Source organism: Pseudophryne corroboree, chromosome 4 (genome assembly GCF_028390025.1).
Source record: "Pseudophryne corroboree isolate aPseCor3 chromosome 4, aPseCor3.hap2, whole genome shotgun sequence".
In the NCBI taxonomy this organism is placed as follows: Eukaryota; Metazoa; Chordata; class Amphibia; order Anura; family Myobatrachidae; genus Pseudophryne; species Pseudophryne corroboree.
The window spans coordinates 726,615,029-726,637,814 of NC_086447.1; the positions used below are offsets into that span (position 1 = coordinate 726,615,029).

At 48.4% G+C, this 22,786-nt stretch overlaps 1 protein-coding gene across 1 annotated transcript in view; it reads left to right on the top strand.

The window, feature by feature from the left end:
* HEATR1 (HEAT repeat containing 1) overlaps positions 1 to 22,786 on the top strand; it is a 290,453-nt gene that overhangs the window by 36,833 nt on the left and 230,834 nt on the right. Inside the window, exons 6-8 of the mRNA XM_063918062.1 lie at positions 397 to 608; positions 14,801 to 14,934; positions 17,053 to 17,155. Of these exons, the coding sequence (XP_063774132.1) occupies positions 397 to 608; positions 14,801 to 14,934; positions 17,053 to 17,155 (449 nt within the window). The remainder of the gene's footprint in view (positions 1 to 396; positions 609 to 14,800; positions 14,935 to 17,052; positions 17,156 to 22,786) is intronic.

Below are 22,786 nucleotides of genomic sequence, written 5' to 3' on the forward strand. Positions count from 1 at the left end.
ATTCAAAGAAAAGGATTTATCTGGTAAGTACCAAAATCCTCTCTTTTCAGGAGTGAGGCTCCACCAGATGATCTTTCAATTGATGCTGTAAGCCAAGTAAGGACGTAGAGAGGCTTTATTGTCCAGGTAGCCATGGAGGGGTTTGTACAACGATCACATATATTTTTTTTCCTTTTTATTTCTCATTAAACCTATAAGAGGCACGCAATCTTCAGGTTTCATAATCAACGGAGGTTTAGTGTTTACCTGTATTCTGTTGCCCTCTTAAGCTCTGTTTCAACATATTATTGGTCTTATAATTGCTAAATAATTGCGACATGAATATTCAGGATGTGTATATACTGGAATACGGGAAGCATTTGTTTTTTAACTAGCATTGTTGTTTTTTTGTTCTAGGGCTTAAAGTCATCTGTAGTGGACTACAAAGCTGCCACATACATGATAGTCTGCCAGTTAGCCGTGAAAACTGTCATGGAACCACACTTGGTTAAAGCTCTGGCTTCGCAGGTCAGCCGTACTCTGCTGAAAACTGCGTCTCTGGTCCGGGATGGAGTGGGATGTCTCATCATACTGCTTCAGAGTCAGCAGTCAAATGACGTGGGGAAAAAGTGAGTAACATTGTGTACGAGTGTTTGTTTGTTTTTGTTGTAATACAGTTATTACTGTTATCACAGCACACGTGTCTATTGTGTTTTAATGACAAATGTTCTTAGAGTGCATGAATTTCTAGTAGTTGCTATGCTGTACTACAAATAGAAGATATTGTACACAGAAATTAGGTCACACTAATAGCATAAAGGATTACATTTTTAAATTCCGTATATTTAGGACCCCATTCAGGTTGGATTGCAGATTCTGCTAAAGTAGAATCTGCAGTCGTTTCTATCACATGCTTGGGGCCGCACAGGGCAAGGCCGCCCAGCATGCTACCCGCCGCCCAGCAGCTGCGACCACAATGTAATTGTGATCGCACTGCAGTTACATTGCGGTCACAGCAACTGTGGATTCCCTCTTCCTTCACTGCCCGGCGGCGAAGGCATGGGCAGCTTCTCCACTGGCTCACTTCTTCACTTTTATCACTGCTTAGTAAATGCCCCTCTTAGTCACTGTAGTATTCTTGTAACTGAATTGTAAACTTTCTCTTACTAACCAACCGTGGTGTCTAATTTCCTCAGGCACATTCTGTGCGTGACACCTTTTTATACTGATCATCTTTTACTTGAGTAACAGGCCCCACCCACCTTTTTAACATGGCCTGTTCCATCTCCTATATATTTGCCCAAATCTGTGACTGTGACTAATTTCCAAATTCTGGGCGTGGCTAGGAGCTTTGTGTCATAGTCACATATCTGGATAGGAGTGACCAGGCCTGCAAGTGTGGCGGTACGCTCGGGTACGGCGTACCGTTAAGAATCTAACCGCCCGTACGCCGTACACGCAGGCAGCCACTCATACACACCATAGCCGCTGTTAACGGCTGTTACGGTAAAAGCCGCTGATGTGCTCCTCCTCCCTTTCCCAGCCCGCTTGTGTGTCAGGGAAGGAGAGGAGAGCGGAGTGCACATCCCTCAGTGCTGCTCAGTCAGACTTTGGGCTGCCGGTCCACGAGCTCTGATTGGCTAACGAACCGGTGCCCAGTTGAGAAGATGCACGCTGCGGCCAGAGACCATCAGAGTCTGACTGAGCAGCACTGAGGGATGGGCCCGCGCTCCGCTCTTCTCTCCGTCCCCTGACACAGCAGCAGCGGGAGGGAGGTGGGGTGGGTGGCGCATATGTATAACTGGCATTGTGGGGCATATCTGGCACTGGGGCCATATGTATACCTGTATCTGGCACTGTGGGGCATATGTGTATCTGGCACTGTGGGGCATATGTATATCTGGCACTGTGGGGCATATGTATATCTGGCACTGTGGAGCATATGTATATCTGGCATTGTGAGGATATGTATAACTGGTATTGTGGGGCATATTTATAACTGGCACTCTGGGGCATATTTATAACTGGCACCGTGGGGCATATTATATCTGGCGTTATGGGGCATATCTGGTACTGTGGGGTATATGTATAACTGGCACTGTGGGGCATATCTGTCACTGTGGGGCATATGTGTATTTGGCACGATAGACTGCGGAGGGTGCGCATCACCGTGATGTCACGGCAATGCTGTGCGCAGACTACGACTCCCGGCATGCCTTGCGCGGCCAGGAAGGAACATGCCTGGTTGCTGTTTCTGGTGCATAGTGAGAGTCTGTAGTGTGCGGGGACAATGAAGCTGGTGAGAGGCTAATACCATATACCATATACTGTTATGAGGGACAAGTCCCCAGCGCGCACACTGTGTATGTTATGTTATATAGGGGAAGGGGCTGTATAGTGATATATATTTGAGCAATAATCTCCCAACACACACACACACACACACACACACACACACACACACACACACACACACACACTGTATGTGGTATTTACCAAACTTTGTATTTATACCTACATTATGTACACATAATATATTATTAACACACTAGGGGGTAAATTTACTAAAATGGGAGTTCTATTTAAGATGGGATGTTGCCCATAGCAACCAATCAGATTCTACTTCTCATTTATCTAGCACCTTCTAGAAGATAATACCTGGAATCTGATTGATTGCTATGGGCAACATCCCATCTTAAATAGAACTCCCATCTTAGTAAATTTACCCCTAGGTCATTCATCGTGCCCTGCGTCCGCTCTTCACGCCGTCGCAAGGGCCTGCTTCCCCCTGACCATCGCACACCCTTTGCCCGTAAAATATTTAACCACTAACAACATTATGCTTGAAGGTAATAGTCCATGTAATACACATATTGCCCGCCCAAAGGACGTGCAGGGGTTAAGGGGGTGTAGCCTCTTGCGACGATGTGAAGAGCGCCTGTAGGCCGCGATGAATCACCTAGTAGATGGTTATAATACCATACAGATATGATTGACAGATACTTTTGTGTGGATACAACATGATGCAAATTGCTAGATGTCCCTTTCTCTGTCCCAGTTGTAGTTTATGCCTGCTACCGCTGGTCAGAACAGTTAGGTCATGTATACCAGTTCTTCCAGGCATAGCATTTCTGGTCTTAAGGTCCCTACACACTGGGCAATAACAGTGATCGATATGAACGTTGAACTCGTTCATATCGTTCAGTGTGGAAGCACAAACGATGAACGATGCACGGCCCCACGCTTGTTCATCGTCGGTGCCCCGTTGCTTATGCATGCAGGCCAACATGGACAATCTCGTCCATATTAGCATGCACTGCTATGGAGCCGGGTGACGGGGGGGAGTGGTGACACTTCACTCCCCCCGCCGCCAGCCGTATCGGCCGTCGGGCAGCTCGGTGGCGGGTTGACAAGTGTGTAAGGCCCATTAGAATGTAGCAAAACATTCCTGTTCATCTTTGGGTCATGAAATTCTCCTACAGGTCCCTTGATGAACATGGCTCAGTTTCTTGCAGTGTGTCGGTGACTTTATGAATATCCGATAACTCCTTGTGCCAGTAGTCCTTTCCGATTATCTGATCACTTCCTTTACCTCCATGTCACCCACTTTGGGTTTAGGGGCAGATCTTGTCCCCATATAACATAAAAACTTAGTTAATGTTTTGTGAGTGATGGGTGTGATAGAACTGTAATATGGTCATTTGATCCCTCTTGTAGCCTGATGGAGCATTATTGCTCTCTGATCACCTATATGCACTCTGGTGCACAGGTGACAGTGGGGTAGATGTATTAAGCCTGGAGAAGTGATAAAGCAGTGGTAAGTGCTAAGTGATAACACGCCATCCATTCGGCTCCAATATGTAAATTGACAGTTATGAGCTGATTGGCTGGTACGTTATCACCAAACTAAGAAGTCACACATAAAATGTAAGGGTATCATTTTACGTAGGTAAAATTAGTAGATAACGGTTTAGTGTCATTTTCCTATTTATGATTTTGCATTCTTGTAAGATTTATCAGTTCTACACACTTATCTTGTATTATTACTGGGCATTTGTTGCATTGTTTTTAACATTTTCAGATGCAAACAGTTTTTCTGCTCCATTTTTATTGCATTTGTTTAGACCAGTGTTTCAGGAGCATAGCATAAATATTATTTTCTCTTACGTCCTAGAGGATGCTGGGATCCATATTAGTACCATGGGGGGATCCATATTAGTACCATGGGGTATAGATGGGTCCACCGGGAGCCATTGGCACTTTAAGAATTTAAGAGTGTGTGCTGGCTCCTCCCTCTATGCTCCTCCTACCAGACTCAGTTTAGAAAATGTGCCCGGTGGAGCCGGTCACAGCTAGGGGAGCTCTACAGAGCTTCTTTATAAAAAGTTTATTTTCTTTCTTTTCAGAGTTTTTGGTTTTACAGGGAGGCTGCTGGCAACAGCCTCCCTGCAGCGCGGGACTGAGGAGGGGGAGCAGTGTCTGCCCTGCAGGGTCTTGAGCTACTGCTCCCGCTGTCTGAACGTTAGGCTTCAGAGGGGTCTGATCGCGCCTTGCAAGTGGGGGGACAGTGTGAAGAAGGCGGCCTTAGGGTAGGGAGCGCGGTCTCACCCGCGCTCCGTGAGGGCTCAGCGGTACTGCGGTGCGGCGCTGGGAGGGGCACCCTGGGCCAGCGCCGGACCCTACACTGTCCACTGAAGTCTGTCGGCGTCTGCGGATCCAGGCCAGCGCAACTCCTCTGGCCAGTTTAATCTTTCGGTGAGTGGGAAGACAGCGCCATAGCGGGGGCGGAGCTTCTCCTCAGAGCGGACCCAGCAGCGTTCAGCGCCATTTTCTCCTGCCTGCACTTACAAGTGGAATCTGGTCCCTCCAGAGCAATCTCCAGCTATCTGTACGGTACCAAGGGGGTTGTAGAAGGGGGGGCGGCTGTATACAGGCTCTGTCACCTATTAAGGGACACAGTCAGCGCTGGTTAGGGACTCCTTATACCTTTGATAGCGCTGTGTGTGGGTTGGCTCCAATCTCTGTGTCTCTCTGCCATTCTTGGGGGGGATACTTTATCTACATAATACCCTGTGTGTTTGTGGGGTGTTTTGAGTGTGTGTGACAACATGTCTAGGGACACTGTTTCATATGCTGCAGAGGATTTATCTTCCCAGGAAGACTCCATTCCATGTAATTGCACTGTTTTAGCGCAGATCCCAGCTAGAGAGCCAGAATGGTTAGTCTCTCTGAGGGGGACTATTTCTCAGATTTCTGATAGAGTTGCTAGGACTGAGCATGCCACTCAGGTCCTCCAGTCCTCTATGGTGGTATGGTCTGATCCTGCCTCCTTGGGGTCCCCTGCAGTACATTCTCAAAAACGTGCACTTGCAATTATGCAGGATGACACGGACACCGACTCTGACGCTGCAGACGGTGACGGGGATGTGTTGAGGGGGACGGCATGTTAGGGATGTTTTACACATTTCAGACACAGCTCCGGAACAGGTGGAGGAGGCCTTCTTTACAGATCATAAGAAGCCCCCCCTCACCTCCCCGGCATCCAAAGAATTGAATGCTATCTTTGAAAAGGCATGGGAAACTCCGGAAAAGAAGTTCCAGATTCCCAAGAGGGTCTTGGTGGCTTTTCCCTTCCCTGAGGAAGCTAGGAAGAGATGGGAGCCCCCACCGATAGTCGACGCCTCTGTCTCCAGGCTGTCCAAACAGGTGGTATTACCGGTCCCGGGATCTACCGCGTTAAAGGACCCGGCAGATCACAGTGTGGATGCTACACTGAAATCCATTTACACGGCTTCAGGGGCTATTTTGCGGCCTACTATAGCCTGTGCTTGGATTGCAAAAGCTATTGCCAGGTGGTCAAATACTCTGCAGGAGGAATCGACTACGATGGATAAAGGTGACGTTGATTTATTTTTCAGGATTCTGCAGGGTTCCTGGTGGATTTCATGAAAGACCTGGGTTCCATGGCTGCGGGGATCTCCTCCATGTCCTTCTCGGCTCGCAGGGGTCTCTGGCTGTGCAACTGGTCTGCGGACGCGGAATCCAGGAAGTGTGTGGAGGGCTTACCATGCAACGGTCAGGCTCTTTTTGGGGAGGCGCTGGATGCGTGGATTGCCACGGCTACCGCGGGTAAGTCTCCGTTTCTCCCCTCAGCTGCACCGGCTACAAAGAAGCCTTTTTCATCTACCATGTCACAGTCCTTTCGATCCGCGAGGCCTAGAAAGAATAAGCCTTCGAACACCTTCTGAGGTGGTCGTGCCAAAGGAAAGAAGCCTGCTCCCGCAGGTTCCCAGACCCAGAAGCCCGCTTCTGATACCCCTAAGTCCTCCGCATGATGGTGGACAGCTAGGCCTGGAGGAAGGTCAGGTGGGGGTAAGACTCCGGCAGTTCAGCCACGTCTGGGTGTCGTCGGGTCTGGACCCCTGGGTACTGGATATAGTGTCCAGAGGATACAGACTGGAGTTTCAAGATCCCACGCCTCACTGTTTCTTCAAGTCAGGCTTGCCAGCCCTGCTGGCAGACAGGACAATTCTTCTGGAGGCCATCAGAAAATTGGTGGTGTCAGAGGTCATTGTTCTGGTCCCACTTCAGCAGTAGAACAAGGGTTTTCATTCGAACCTTTTTGTGGTACCGAAACCGGATGGTTTGGTACGGCCTATTCTAAACTTAGTCTTTGAACCCTTATCTCAGAGTTCAAATTCAAGATGGAATCTCTGAGAGCTGTCATCTCAGGACTGACGGAGGGGGAGTTCCTGGTGTCTCTGGACATCAAGGATGCTTACCTCCACATTCCCATTTGGGTGCCGCATCAGGCATATCTCAGGTTTGCACTGATGGACGATCACTATCCGTTCCAGGCGCTGCCGTTTGGCCTCTCCACAGCACCGAGGATCTCCACGAAGGTGATGGCGGAGATAATGGTTCTCCTCCGCAAACAGGGGGTGAACATAATTCCATATCTGGACGATCTCTTGATCAAGGCGTCGTCCAGGGAGAGGTTGTTGCGGTCCATCGCGCTCACGACACAACTGCTCAGGAGGCACGGTTGGATCCTAAATCTTCCAAAGTCTCATCTGGTACCGACAAGGCGGCTGTCTTTCCTGGGAATGATCCTCGACACGGAAGTGCAGAGGGTATTTCTCCCGGTGGAGAAAGCGTTGGTGATTCAAGCAATAGCCCGGGATGTCCTAAAACCTACCCGGGTATCGGTTCATCAATGCATACGCCTTCTGGGGAAGATGGTTGCCGCCTACGAGGCTCTGCAGTACAGCAGATTTCATGCTCGACCTTTTCAGCTGGAACTATTGGACCAGTGGTCGGGCTCTCACCTACACATGCACAAGAGGATACGCCCGTCTCCGAAAGCCAGGATTTCACTCCTCTGGTGGCTACAACTTCCTCACCTTCTGGAAGGCTGAAGGTTCGGAATTCAGGACTGGATCTTTTTAACCACAGATGCAAGTCTAAGAGGTTGGGGAGCAGTCGCTCAGGGGGAAACCTTCCAAGGAAGGTGGTCGAATCAAGAATCTCTTCTCCCAATAAACATTCTGGAGCTAAGGTCCGTGTACAACACCCTCCTGCAAGCAGCACACCTTCTACAGGATCGGGCTGTTCAGATGCAGTCGGACAACGTGACTACAGTGGTCTACATAAACAGACAAGGCGGAACGAAGAGCAGGGCTGCCATGAATCCTCCTCTGGGCAGAAAGGCACGCTGTAGCAATGTCTGCAATCTTCATTCCGGGAGTAGACAACTGGGAAGCAGACTTCCTCAGCAGACACTATCTCCATCCAGGAGAGTGGGGCCTCCATCCGGAGGTGTTCGAGGAGGTAACCGGTTGGTGGGGAGTTCCTCACATAGACATGATGGCCTCCCGCCTCAACAAGAAGCTGGGGAGGTACTGTTCCAGGTCGAGGGACCCGCAGGCAGTGGCGGTGGATGCACTGGTAACACCGTGGATGTTCACGTCAGTGTATGTGTTCCCTCCACTTCCTCTGATTCCAAAGGTTCTTTAGCTGGTAAGAAGAACAAAGGTTCTGGCAATCCTCATTGCTTCGGACTGGCCAAGGAGGGCTTGGTATGCGGATCTACTGGATCTTCTGCTGTAAGATCCAAGGCTCTTACCTCTTCGGGAGGATCTACTGCTGCAGGGGCCGTTCGCCTATCAAGACTTACCATGGCTACGTTTGACGGCATGGCGGTTGAACGCCAGATCTTAGCTCGGAAAGGTATTCCGAGTGAGGTCATTCCTACCCTGATTCAGGCTAGGAAGGTGGTGACGTCTAAACACTACCACTGTATTTGGAAGAAATATTTTTCTTGGTGTGAAACCAGGAAGTTTCTTGCGGTGGAGTTTCAACTTGGACGTTTTCTCCTTTTCCTGCAGGCAGGAGTGGATATGGGCCTGAGACTGGGATCCATCAAGGTCCAAATCTCTGCTTTGTCCATCTTCTTTCAAAAACAATTGGCTGTCCTCCCTGAGGTTCAGACCTTTTTGAAAGGTTTTCTGCACATCCAGCCTCCCTTTGTGGTGCCAACGGCACCCTGGGATCTAGATGTGGTGTTGCAGTTCCTACAATCGGCATGGTTTGAGCCTCTACTGGAGGCTGAAATAAAGTTTCTTGCGTGGAAGGCGGTCACTCTGTTGGCCTTGGCTTCTGCTCGGTGTGTCGGAATTGGGGGCTTTATCTTGCAAAAGTCCTTATCTGTTCTTCCATGAAGACAGGGCGGAACTTAGGACTCGTCCGCAGTACCTACCTAAGGTTGTATCGGCTTTCCATATCAACCAACCTATTGTGGTGCCAGTGGCTACTGACTCCTCAATTGCTTTAAAGGCCTTGGATGTTGTACGGGCTTTGAAGATCTATGTGAAGAGGACTGCTAGTCATAGGAAATCTGACTCTCTGTCCTCTATGATCCCAAGAAAATTGGGTGTCGCGCTGGATCAGGTAAGTTCTGCGTTATTTATATTTCAGGTGTTGCTGAGTTGTTCCGGCATGTTGGGCGGATTTGCATGTTTGTGTGAGCTGGTATGACTCTCGCCACTATCTGTGTATTTCCTTCTCTCGAAGTATGTCGTTGCCTCGGGCACAGTTTCTAGACTGAGTCTGGTAGGAGGGGTATAGAGGGAGGAGGCAGCCCACATTCTTAAACTCTTCAAGTGCCAATGGCTCCTGGTGGACCAGTCTATACCCCATGGTACTAATGTGGACCCCAGCATCCTCTATGGACTACGAGAAAAGGATTTACTGGCAGGTAATTAAAATCCTATTATTATTATTACATTTTATTTATAAGGCGCCACAAGTGTTTCACAGCGCCGTACAAAGGACAGTACAGGGAGACAGAACTTAGCATTACAGTAAATAAATAACAAATAGAGTACAGGTAACAAAAAGCACCACAATTCTCAAGACATAATACAGCTAAGATGTACTGTAAGTAGTGAGGAAGTGATCATCGTACTACTAGGGGCTGGTGGCCATCGATGGAGATGAGCCTTTACCAGCAGGAGAAAAAGCGGGGTATAGATGGTCGCTGAGTAGGGGAGAGCTGCTAGAGAAATGTGTCGAGAAGAGGGCTTAGATAACAAGAGGAAAGAGGGCCCTGCTCTGAAGAGCTAACAATCTAGTGGGAAGGGTCGACAGACAGATGACATGAGGTGCAAGCAAGTGGGAGGTAGCCTGATGGCAGTATGTAAGTAAAGCTGAGATGTTCAAGGCATGAGGCAGGGGGATGGAGGAGCAGCCTCAGGCCTAGGTTATGCGTCGGGAGGGTATGCTTTGATGAATAGGTGGGTTTTTAGTGCCTGTTTTGAAGCTTTGCAAGGTCGGGAAGAGTCTAATGGATTTGGGGAGTGCATTCCACTGAAGCGGTGCAGCACGGGCATAGTCTTGAACTCAAGCATGGGAAGCAGTGACCAGGGTGGTGGAGAGGCGACGGTCATTGGTCGACCGTAGGGGGCGGGAGGGAGTATGAAGGTAGAGGAGGTTGGAGATGTAGGGAGCAGTGCAATTAGAGATAGCCTTGTATGTGAGGGTGAGGAGTTTGAAGAGGATTCTGTAGGGGACTTGCAGCCAGTGTAGAGGGAGTGGCAGATGTGGAGCGGTGGGAGAGGAAGATAAGACTAACTGCGGAGTTCAGGACAGATTGGAGGGGAGAAAGATGGGAGCAAGCGAGGCCAGTGAGGAGAACATTGCAGTAGTCAAGTCGTGTGATGACCAGTGAGTGGATGATAAGTTTAGTTGCACTCTGGGAGAGAAATGGCCTGATGCGAGCAATGTTTCGTAGCTGGAACCGACAGGATTGTGCCAGAGCTTGGATGTGGGGTGCAAAGGAGAGGGAAGAGTCAAGAGTGACGCCCAAGCAGCGGAGTTGGGGAACAGGGGAGATGGTGGTGTTGTTAACAGTGATAGAGCTATTGGTAGGGGGTGTTGCTCTGGATGGGGGAAAGATCATGAGTTCAGTTTTGTCCATGTTGAGCGTCAGAGCGCTCAGACATTCAGGAGGAGATTGCGGAGAGGACAGAGGGGGACAGATCAGGAGAGGAGAGATAGAGTTGTATGTCATCAGCATAGAGATGGTATTGAAGGCCAAAGGAGTTAATGAGCGCACCCAGGGAAGAGGTATACAGGGAGAACAGAAGGGGGCCAAGGACAGAACCCTGAGGGACTCCGACAGGTAGGATGGAAGGGTGTGAGGTGGTGCCAGAGGCAGACACAGAGAAGGAGCGGTTAGTGAGGTAAGAAGAAAACTAGTCAAGGACAGTGCTAGAGAGGACAGCGTTTTGAATTGTGCGGATGAGGAGGGGATGATCCACTGTGTCAAAGGCAGCAGAGAGGTCCAGAAGGATGATCAGAGAGAAGTGGCTCCTGGATTTGGCCGAAAGCAGGTCATTGGTGGCTTTCACTAGGGCAGTCTCAGTGGAGGGGAGTGGGCGAAAGCCAGATTGTAGTGGGTCGAGGATGGAGTTGTTCGAGAGGCAGCTTGTGAGACGGCTGTAGACCAGTCATTCAAGCAGTTCGGAGGCGAAAGGGAGAAGAGAGATGGGGCGGTAGTTAGTGGGTGATGAAGAGTCGAGGTTGGTTATGGTACATATGGTATAGTGTTCACTCTAGGAGTGAAAAGGGGCAGGGCGCCGGACTCCGGGGGCACATGTGTGCGCGCGCGGCCGAACTGGGGGCGCGGCCACGCAAATTAGGGGGCGTGGCCACGCCTCCGTCATTTTAGGGGGCGGTGCGGCCCACAGACGCTACTATAGAGAGCGTCTGTGGCCGGCGACGTCACTGTTGGGGGCGTGCCCAGCACCTCCGTCGGTGCTGGGCTTCCCCCAGCCCTCTCCCAATGCGTGAATGGATGCCGCGCGCATGCGCACGGCATCTATACACGCCGGGAGGGCATGGAGCGGGCGGCTGTTCTAGCAGGGCGCCGCAAAAGGGGCAGGGCGGGTTTTGCCTGTTAAAAAACGGGCAGGGCGCGGCGCCCTGCTAAAACAGCCTAGAGTGAACACTACGGTATAAAACCACACACATTTAACATTTTAGATGTCCACTTTCACAAATCCTTGAATCTGGCCTGCAATGACTTAAGGTGGGTACACACTTGTCCAATCCTCGGCACATTAGACTCCAGATCAGACTGTTTATACAACCCTACTGCAGACCCACTTGCAGATTCTACATGCCTACACATGTGTCCAATTTTTTAGCAGACTTCCAGTCTGCGAGCTGAAAAAATAAAAAATTTGGATGTGGGAGAAGAGGAATTAATTAATGATGATGTGGTGGGTAAAGGGGAGGAATTTATTAATAACAATGGGGGGGTTCATTATATAATTAACTGATTTGAATGATTTTTCCCATATTAAAAAAACAAAAAAAACAAAACAGCAGTGGAGCCCCCCGAAAACTCAGTAACCTGCACAGGACACCTCAGCCTGATATGGTGATGAAAATTAGGGGGAAACAATGGCTTACAGATATTTCCTCATACATCTTGCGTCCATACGCCATGTCGCGGGAAATGCCTGCCGTGAGTGAGCTGACAGGTCTCATGCAACTCCCTTAGCATTAGGTGTCTTTTTTTTGCCGAAAATGCATCTTCGTCACATCGCTCTGGGCTGTAACTGCATACAAAATGGTATGTTAGTGTTTTCTAGGAAAACACTGTAACGTACCATTTTGTATGCAGATTCAGCCACAGTCGCACACACAATATAGGCATGCTGCATATCATTTTAATCAGCATTAGCTGCGTGTTCATCCTATTCACATCTTTTTGCGAATAAGATGCATTTTAATGTAGAAAAGATGCAATACAGACGCGCAGTTCTAAAGAGTAACGCCACGACATGGTGTGACTAGAAGAGCTGTTTACCGTGCAGGAAGACTAGATGTAAGTGGACTTTCCAAACACCACGCTGAACAAGCCAGGAGGACACTCATTGTGGGGTCTCCCTGCGATCACATTACCCCAAAACTGGTCAGCCAGGGCAGGATTTCCTCGTAAAATGGGAACCCCAAACTATAAAATGGTCCCCTCTCTCGCGAGCAACAGCCAGCTGCTATGCTCTTTGTGAGGTGTGCCCAAACAATGCATACTTTCCTTCTCGCACCTGTAGGTATCTTGGTACAGTATCTTTACAGGTCCCTGCAGGCCAACCCCGGCATGCCGGCACTAGAGAACCACAAGTGCCAGTATGCCTGGGCAACAATGGAACGCTGGCACCTGTAGTCCTCCTATAAAAAAACAAAATTAAAATAAAGATAAAACACTGAATATGGTAAGAATTTTTGGGGCCTTTACCCTTGGGGTTGGTGCCTTTTAAGCTCTTTAGGGTGGCTGCCACCTCCCCAGAACTTGCAGCGATTTCTTTGATAATTACTTGGGGGGCAGCCTCTTCCCCAGTGCTTGGCAGTGGCATCCTTTTCCTCTATCTTACCTGAAAGGGGTTGGGGACCAGAGCCGTAACTACGTGTGTGCCAGGTGTGCCTGGCACACAGCGCAGTTGCCCTGAGGGCGCAACAGCCAGCGGCATGTAATTACATGCCGCCTCTGCTGTGTCCGCCGCGCTGTTGAGGAGAGAGCAGCGCCGGAGGCAGCGGCGAAGGAGTAGTACTGGAGCTGCAGCAGCGCTATGTAATTGGTAGCGGCACTGCTGCAGCAATCCCCTCTCCTTCCGAATTGGCTTCCCGGCGCTGCTGTGAATGCTGGGATGCGGTTCCTTCATCCCAGCATTCACAGCAGCGCCGGGCAGCCAATTCGGAAGGACAGGGGACTGCTGCAGCAGCGCCTCTACCAATTACATAGCGCTGCTGCGGCTCCAGTCCCCTCCCTCCTCCTCCTTCTCCCCGCGGCTGCCCAGGATCTGCAAGCACTGAGGAGCCTGACTGCCAGCGGGGAGAGATGGTAAGTCTCTCTCTCTCTCTCTCCTGTCTGCCGCAATGTGTAGAAAGGGAGACTGGCTGCCGTAATGTGTAAAAAGGGGGATGCTGTCTGCCGCAATGTGTTAAGGAGGACGCTGTCTGCCGTAATGTGTAAAAAGGGGGACGCTGTCTGCCGTAATGTGTAAAAAGGGGGAAGCTGTCTGCCGTAATGTGTAAAAAGGGGAACGTTGTCTGCCGTAATGTGTAAAAAGGGGGACAATGTCTGTTGTAATGTGTAAAAAGGGGGACGCTGTCTGCCGTAATGTGTAAATAATAGGATGATGTCTGCCGCAATGTGTAAAGGAGGACGCTGTCTGCCGTAATGTGTAAAAAAGGGGACGCTGCCTGCCGTAGTGTGTAAAAAGGGGGACGATGTCTGCCGTAGTGTGTAAAAAGGGGGACGCTGTCTGCCGTAATGTGTAAAAAGGGGAACGCTGTCTGCCGTAATGTGTAAAAAAGGGGATGCTGTCTGCCGTAATGTGTAAAAGGGGCTCTACCTGGTGTAGTGGCGCTACTGTGCAGCGTAATTTGAATAATGGAGACTACTGTGCACCGTAGTATGAATTGGTATTATTTTGTGGCCACGCCACTTCCCCATGAAGCCACGCCCATATATATTTTTCACGCACCTACAGCGCGCACTGCCCCTATCTTGCATGGGGGGGGCGCCATTGCCATTTCTTGCACACAGCGCTAAAATGCCTAGTTATGGCACTGTTGGGGACTGTAAGCTTTTGCATGACCCCCAGGGATTCTGGTGTCCTTTCTCTTTAGGAGTACTTATAGGATTAAGTGCCCCTGCCTTGTGCTGGCTAATATTAGCTGGCAAAAGGGGACACTTAATTTCAAAAATCTTGAATTAAAATATGGTGCTGCGGCTGCATTAATGGCTTATTGGGACTGGATCCAGACACACTGCCATGTCCCATCACCACTGGGTCTCACAGCATTGGCTGCCACGCTGACAGTGTACCAGAGCTGCTGGGCCGGAGATCGGTCATCAACTCTGGTCTCAACAGCCTACACACTTGTATATTGGTCGGCGGTCGGGTCTCCTAATTTATAAGTATGTTTAAAAACCAGGAGAACCGACAGTCAACCAGGATCGGGTGTACGGGTCGGTCAGCGGAGGGTACAATGTAAGACAAATCGGTCGGTTGGGAGTAGCATCTCCCGAGGATGTGACAAGTGTGTGCCCAGCTTTAGAGTTTTTAATACATGTTTTAGTAGTACAGACAACACTAGTTTGACAATTTAAGGTGTAAAACATCATCAGATATGTCAGTGAAATGTATAAACCGGTCTTTTTCATTGTTTACTATAAATTTGCATTTGGTAAAACCTGTTGAAAGCTAATTCATTTTTATTAACTTACCCGTGTGTTGCTGTTTCCTAGACCATTTGTTCATCTATGTAAGGTTCCGGACTTAGTCAATATACTTCATGATATCTCCAGCTCATATGATGCGCATTCCTTGTTACAATATCTCCTACCAAACCTAGTATGCGCAATTATTCTTTCATCTACAGGTATGTGGCTCATGTTTCTGCATAATATAAATACACAAATATGATGTGCAAACTCCTTTACGCATTTTTAATATGTGTATTAAAAGTGAAATTTGTTTTAATCTGTCTGAATCTTTTATATCACATTATTATTCAGTTAGAATACTTTTGCATTAGAATAATTTTTGCATCCCTACTGTAAATTATTATAGATAAAGGTTATTATGGATATTGTAAGTTACCACTGGTTTTGAAGACTTGTGTTAAAATAACATAACCTACAGTGCTTTTTTTTTCTTACACAAAGATATAAATATTTTCATTCAGGGGGATTCCTAAGGGACAGTATAATCTCGATAATGTAGAAATTGTGCTTAAAAATATTTATGTCCATAGGGATAACTGAAATCACAGCATCCATATCAGTACAAAAAAACCTTTTTGAGTAATGTGGTAAAATATTTAATACATTTGAGGTGAAATTTAATAACCTGCGAGTTGCAGGCTGGCAAGACTTTGTGCTAGTCTGTCTGGCAAGACTTTGTGCTAGTATGCCTGGCAAGACTTTGTGCTAGTCTGCCTGGCAAGACTTTGTGCTAGTCTGCCCGTATTTTTAAAGCTGCAATCATTTACACGGCAAAACCAACCTAATTTACACTCTAAAACCAACCTGATTTACACAGCAAAATCACCCAACAGATATCTGTTGCTCATAGGATTCATGCAAAGAGGAATAAAATTCCTTCAGCGACATCTATGGCATTAACATAAATTGCCAGATAAGCCTTCTGGTTACCCCCATGGACAGCAGTTGCTAAGTCTAAAATTGTTCAGCCAACCTCCCTTTTGAAAAGTGTTTTTTCTATTTGGAGACGCTCTGGATTTTATGATACTGAAATCTTCTGTATGGAAATCAATCAGGTTACCAAAGGAGTCTAACGCCCAAGTATTGTTATCAGAGACTCACGGCACTAGTCATGAGAGCGGCGGTTGGGATCCCGTCGGTCACTATACCGATGCCAGAATCACAATCTCTGGCCAGCCCAACAGTCGGCATGCCTATAGAGTGAGAATAGAACCTGTGGTCGGTATGGTGACCCCCGGGATCCCAAACGCTGGTCTCCTGATACCAACCCGGTAGTACAATACTTCTAAACAGTCTTTTTGAGTCTTCAAAAGTAAGAGTGAAATGCAAAATCCAAGGATCACAGCTGACCAGATGAATACCCTCTAATACTAGTAGGTCTGTATGCATACAGGTGGTTACATTACATTATATCAGAGTGAACAGTAAATACCTTCTTGTATTACCAGGAAGTAGCAAAACTGTTCCATTGGGTGGAAAAAAAACTACAGTCACGACGATTACCTTAGCTGGTGACAAGTTGTACCATGCTGATGGAGAGGGTCAGCCTTCCCCCGATGGACATTACCAGATTACCAAGAGTCTTCTCTTGGCACAATTCTGGGCACAGAAGGGGTGGATGCATTGTCGATCCATTGGATGTTTGAGCTTGCCTATGGGCCTGATTTAATGTTGAACAGCTTTAGCATTGCGTCTGTATCTTTGGATGCAGCAGTGATACTTTAATATGCTAATTCAGCATGAGGTGACTTGTGTAAGAAGCCTCCTCCTTGCTGCCTCTGTAACTCACTGCCACTTCCGAGGACATATCATCGCATCGCTTTATGGGAACATCAGTCATCTGAGTAACCTTCAGCTCCATAGCCGAGGCCAGGATATTTGCGTCTGAAGATGCAGACCCTTACATAGCCGCTCCCACAAAATGCCCATCTCCCCCCCCCCCCCCCCCCCCCCCAGCAGCTGCAGACTCTCACCTGACGTCTACATCCCTCTGTTCCACTCGTCTCTTGTCTGCTAAAAATAAAAAAAAATAATGAAAAATGAACAATTCACTCACTTTGTCCAAACAGACTTCATAGGTATATAGTATATTATGCACTTTAGCTATGGCGTGTAATTGAAAGATATGCTTTTGATACCATGTGTCATATTGTACGTTAAAAGGAAATCATGAATGTTGATTTTTGCTCAATATGTGTCCTTTGATGAATGCTTATTGGAAAGCCGTAGATGTTGCTACCTGTTGTTGAAGTACAATTTGTTTTTTTTCACAGAGGACACTGTAGAGCAAGCAGATCCTGATGTGTGTAAGAGTTACCTTGAAGCAATACTCCATAACATACCACTAGAGAGAGACTTGGATAAGCTTTTAGCTTGGTAAGGAGGATTTTGTGAGTTCTTATAATGTGAAGTAAATGTAGTTCTTTAATAATGTATGGAATCTTTATGGGTCAATCCAATTAGGTGGGAAGTTAGGTGTATGCACCTCCGAGGAGGGTTAGGGTTAGGCAGCGTGGTTTTATTGAGAGGGTTAGGCTGCTAAACAGGGGGCTTAGGGGGCCATTGGGGGGAAGGTATTCAGAACATTGAGATGCTGCGGTTGGCATCCCGAACGCCGACATTTCAATCCCAACCCATGTACGCAGCTGTGGGCAAAAGTTTTGAGAATGACACAAGTATTGGTTTTCACAAAGTTTGTCACTTCAGTGTTTTTAGACATTTTTGTCAGATGTTACTATGGAATACTGAAGTAAAATTACAAGCATTTCATAAGTGTCAAAAGGACCCAACGCAAACCTAATTGGATCGACCCCTTAGGTCGATATCTCATTAGCCCCCTGCGCTGCTAATTAGCGCATCGACGCTATCCTATTACCCTTTAAAGCCGGCACTTATTATGGTTTTATTTTCAAAACCCTGATAAGTGCACTTAAAAGCCGCGATAAGTGCTAAGAAAATACATAAGTTCGTGGCCTTTTCGCGAACCTTATCTATTTTCATGCGAAAAAACTGTGTTTCTCTTACGTCCTAGAGGATGCTGGGGACTCCAAAAGGACCATGGGGTATAGACGGGATCCGCAGGAGCTTGGCACACTGAAAAGACTTAAAGTGGGTGTGAACTGGCTCCTCCCTCTATGCCCCTCCTCCAGACCTCAGTTAGACTTTGTGCCCAGGACTGACTGGGCACTCACTAGGGGAGCTCTCCTGAGTTTCTCTGGTAAAGACTTTGTTAGGTTTTTTATTTTCAGGGAGACCTGCTGGCTACAGGCACCCTGCATCGTGGGACTGAGGGGAGAGAAGCAGGACCTACTTCTTCTTAGTTTAAGGGCTCTGCTTCTCGGCTACTGGACACCATTAGCTCCAGAGGGTTCGATCACTTGGTGCGCCTAGCTGCTCGTCCCGGAGCCACGCCGTCACCCCCGCACAGAAGCCAGAAGACATAAGTCGGGTGAGTATGAGAAGAACAGAAGACTTCAGGACGGCAGAAGACTTCAGTAAAGGTACAGCGCAGTGGCAACGCTGCGCTCCATGCTCCCACACACACATTTCCTCCAGCACTCACAGGGTGCAGGGCGCTGGGGGGAGGCGCCCTGGGCAGCATGTTACTGGGTCTTCTTGGGCCGGCAGATGTTTGATCGGTGCATTGGCACCGTTTTCGGGACCCCCGACGGCATTTTAGAGTTTTTTAATTTGGTGCGCTGAAGCGTGCTGGGAGGGGGCGGAGCTTAGCCGCGCGGGTCACAGGCGCCATTTTCTCCTCACATGCGCCATTTTCTCCTCACATGCGGGCAGGAAACGCTGGTCCGGGACCTCCACGAGTTCCATTAACGTAACGGGGAGCTTATCGGGGAGGGTGGGGGCAGTAGCTGGTGCATAATTGGTATATTGGGCAGCGCTGATACATATATTTTCGTTGGTGGGATATATGGGCGCTGGGGTGTGAGCTGGCATACTCCCTCTGTGTTTCTCTGTCCAGGCTTCCTTGTGGGTCTGTCCCCTGGCTGAGGCATTGTATGTGTGTGTCGGTGGGTCGATACTAGGTGTCGACATGTCTGAGGCTAAATGTTATTCACCGGAGGAGGTTATGGGGGGGGGGGGGGGGGCAGATGCGGGTCTGGAGTTGGCTCTGTCGACGCAGCCGACACCTGACTTGCTTGCACTGTTGAATACAATTAATTCTAATGTGACTTCTTTATCAAAGAGATTAGATAAATCTGAATCACAGACACGGGTGTGGAAAAAATCCATAGAGGATGCTTTGTCGCAGGTACAGACCCCGTCGGGGTCGATAAAGAGGCCATTTACTCAAGTGGTAGATACTGATACCGACACGGATTCTGAGTCCGATGTCGACTTCACTGAGGCTCCTTTACATCCTAGATTGGTTAAGAGTATTCAGTACATGATTGTGGCTATAAAAGATGTGTTATGCATTTCTGAGGAACCTGCCGTACAGGAAACAAGGATTTGCTTGTTTAAGGAAAAGAAACCTGAGGTGCAGTTTCCCCCCTCTCATGAGATGAATGCTCTTTGTGAAAAGGCTTGGGAGTCGCCGGACAAGAGGTGGCAGATTCCCAAGAGGATTTACATGGCGTATCCTTTTCCATCTGTTGATAGGGGAAAATAGGAGGCGTCTCCTAATGTTGATAAAGCTTTATCTCGTTTGTCTAAGAAGGTGGCGCTTCTGTCTCCTGACACGGCAGCTCTCAAGGATCCGGCGGATCGCAAGCTGGAGACGTCTCTGAAGTCCATTTTCACTAATACGGGGGTGTTGCTCAGACCTGCTGTGGCGTCGGTATGGGTGAGTATTGCTAAATGGGCTGAGAATTTAGCTAATGATATGGATACCCTTGATAAAGATACTGTTCTTTTAACTCTTGGTTATATCAAGGACGCTGCAGATTACCTGAAGGATGCGGCGAGGGATGTTGGTCTCTTGTGGTCAAGAGCCAATGCCATGTCGATTTCGGCCAGGAGGGCGCTGTGGATCCATCAATGGAATGCTGATGCCGATTCCAAAAGAGCTATGGAGGCGTTACCCTTCAAAGGTAATGTCCTGTTTGGGAAAGGCTTGGCGTACCTGGTTTCTACCGCGACGGCGGGTAAGTCCTCGTTTCTTCTCTATGTTCCCACACAACACAAAAAGCCACAACATCAGCAGATGCAGTCCTTTCGTCCAAATAAATGCAGGCGAGGAAAAGGTTTGTCCTTTCTCGCTTCAAAAGGTAGAGGAAGGGGAAAGAAGTCGCCTGCAGTGTCAGGCGCCCAGGACCAGAAGTCCGCCCCTGCCGCTACCAAGTCCACCGCATGACGCTGGGGCTCCCCTGGGGGAGTCCGTGCCGGTGGGGGGCAGTCTGCAGTTCTTCAGTCGGGTCTGGGTCCAATCGGACTTGGATCCGTGTGTTCTAGAGATTGTATCTCAGGGCTACAGGCTGGAGTTTCAGGAGACGCCCCCTCACCGGTTTTTCATGTCGACCCTGCCAGTGTCTCTTCCGGACAGGGAGGTCGTGCTGGCAGCAATACAAAAGTTGTGTCTCCAGAGGGTCATTGTTCCCGTTCCCCCGTCTCAACGGGGGAAGGGGTTCTACTCGAGCCTCTTTGTGGTGCCGAAACCGGACGGTTCGGTCAGATCGATTCTGAACCTAAAATCCCTCAATCCATACTTGAAAGTTTTCAAATTCAAGATGGAATCTCTACGAGCGGTGATTGCCAGCTTAGAAGGGGGGGATTTTATGGCGTCAGTGGACATAAAGGATGCCTACTTACACGTCCCGATTTATCCTCCGCATCAGGCTTTCCTAAGGTTTGCGGTACAGGATTCTCATTACCAATTTCAGACGTTGCCGTTTGGGCTTTCCACGGCCCCGAGGATTTTCACCAAGGTCATGGCGGAAATGATGGTTCTCCTTTGCAGGCAAGGGGTTACAATTATCCCGTACTTGGACGATCTCCTGAAAAAAGGCGAGGTCCAAGGAACGCTTGCTGAGGAGTGTGAGTTTGGTACTGTTGGTGCTCCGGCAGCACGGTTGGGTGCTAAATTTGCCGAAATCTCAGTTTATTCCGGCCACTCTGCTGTCGTTTTTGGGCATGATTCTGGACACAGAGTTACGAAGAGTATTTCTTCCAGAAGAAAACGCTCTAGAACTGCAGTCGATGGTCAGGGAACTTCTGCAGCCGAAGAGTGTGTCCATCCATCAATGTACTCGGGTTCTGGGGAAAATGGTTGCAGCGTACGAAGCCATTCCGTTTGGCAGGTTTCATGCCCGGGTGTTTCAGTGGGATTTGCTGAGCAAATGGTCCGGGTCTCACCTGCACATGCACCGGAAGATAAGTCTATCTCCCAGAGACAGAATTTCTCTCCTGTGGTGGATGCAAAGTTCTCACCTTCTGGAAGGTCGCCGGTTCGGTATCCTGGACTGGGTACTTCTGACAACAGATGCAAGTCTCCGGGGCTGGGGTGCTGTCACCCAAGGAAGAAACTTCCAGGGGAGATGGTCGCTCCAGGAAGCGTGTCTCCACATAAATGTTCTCGAGTTGAGAGCCATTTACAATGGCCTGCTACAAGCAAGAAGCCTTCTTCAGGGTCGACCTGTCCTGGTACAGTCAGACAACATCACAGCGGTGGCACATATAAACCGTCAAGGCGCAACATGGAGCAAAGCGGCAATGGCTGAGGCCACAAAAATCCTTCGCTGGGCGGAACAACACATGAGCGCACTGTCAGCAGTCTTCCTACCGGGTGTGGACAACTGGGAAGCAGATTTCCTCAGCAGACACGACCTCCATCCAAAAAGATTGTGGGTTGGCAGCGCTAATAATGAAGTGATCGGATTGGTACAATACTTTAACAATTTATTTTTAGTAAAAACACATGTAAGAAACAATTACTCTCCTCATATTTAAAAATGAATGAATAGAATAAAATAAAACACATTGCATTCAGTTCGTCCTATTGCTGTTTAGGATCACTCGGTGTCTGTTCCTTTAAGATGCCCAGAAACGTCCACTAATTTGTACAGAGGTTTGATTAGTTTAGCACAGTTCGGTTTGTTTGTTTAATTACCGGTCACCTTTGATAAAGCTGCTGAACTTATTGGGGTGCAGCGAAACGCGTCAGGACCCCCCCTGTTTTACATCACTTCAGTTCCAATGATCTCCAGTACGTGTCTGAACCAGCCTTGGATCCACTACTAATCTGCCGTGCGGCAACAAAGAGGACAACCGTAGCACTCACCACTACTAATGAGGACATTTTCCATCTAACATGGACTGCTACCTATGGAAGCCTTTCCACCTCTAAAGCGGTGACCGGTAATTATACAAACAAACCGAACTGTGCAAAACTAATCAAACCTCTGTACAAATTAGTGGACGTTTCTGGGCATCTTAAAGGAACAGACACCGAGTGATCCTAAACAGCAATAGGACGAACTGAATGTGATGTGTTTTATTTTATTCTATTCATTCATTTTTAAATATGAGGAGAGTAATTGTTTCTTACATGTGTTTTTACTAAAAATAAATTGTTAAAGTATTGTACCAATCCGATCACTTCATTATTAGCGCTGCCAACCCACAATCTTTTCTGTAGTCTACACGGGATTGACATTCCTGTTTTTGTGGCAACTGCTTGGTGCAGCAACTTTATAAGAAGCGCCTGTTCTTCTTTCTAGGGGGCTCTTTACGATCTCCATCCGGGAGAGTGGGCTCTTCACCAAGAGGTATTTGCAGAGGTGACAAAGCGTTGGGGAATTCCGTTAATCGACATGATGGCGTCTCGTCTCAACAAGAAGCTTCCGAGGTATTGTTCCAGGTCAAGAGACCCCCAAGCCAGTGCAGTGGACGCCCTGGTGTCTCCGTGGGTGTTCCGGTCGGTGTATGTGTTCCCTCCACTTCTTCTCATTCCAAAGGTACTGGGGATCATTCGACGAGCAAGGGTTCAGGCGATTCTCGTCGTTCCAGATTGGCCAAGAAGGGCCTGGTACCCGGATCTTCAGGAGTTACTGG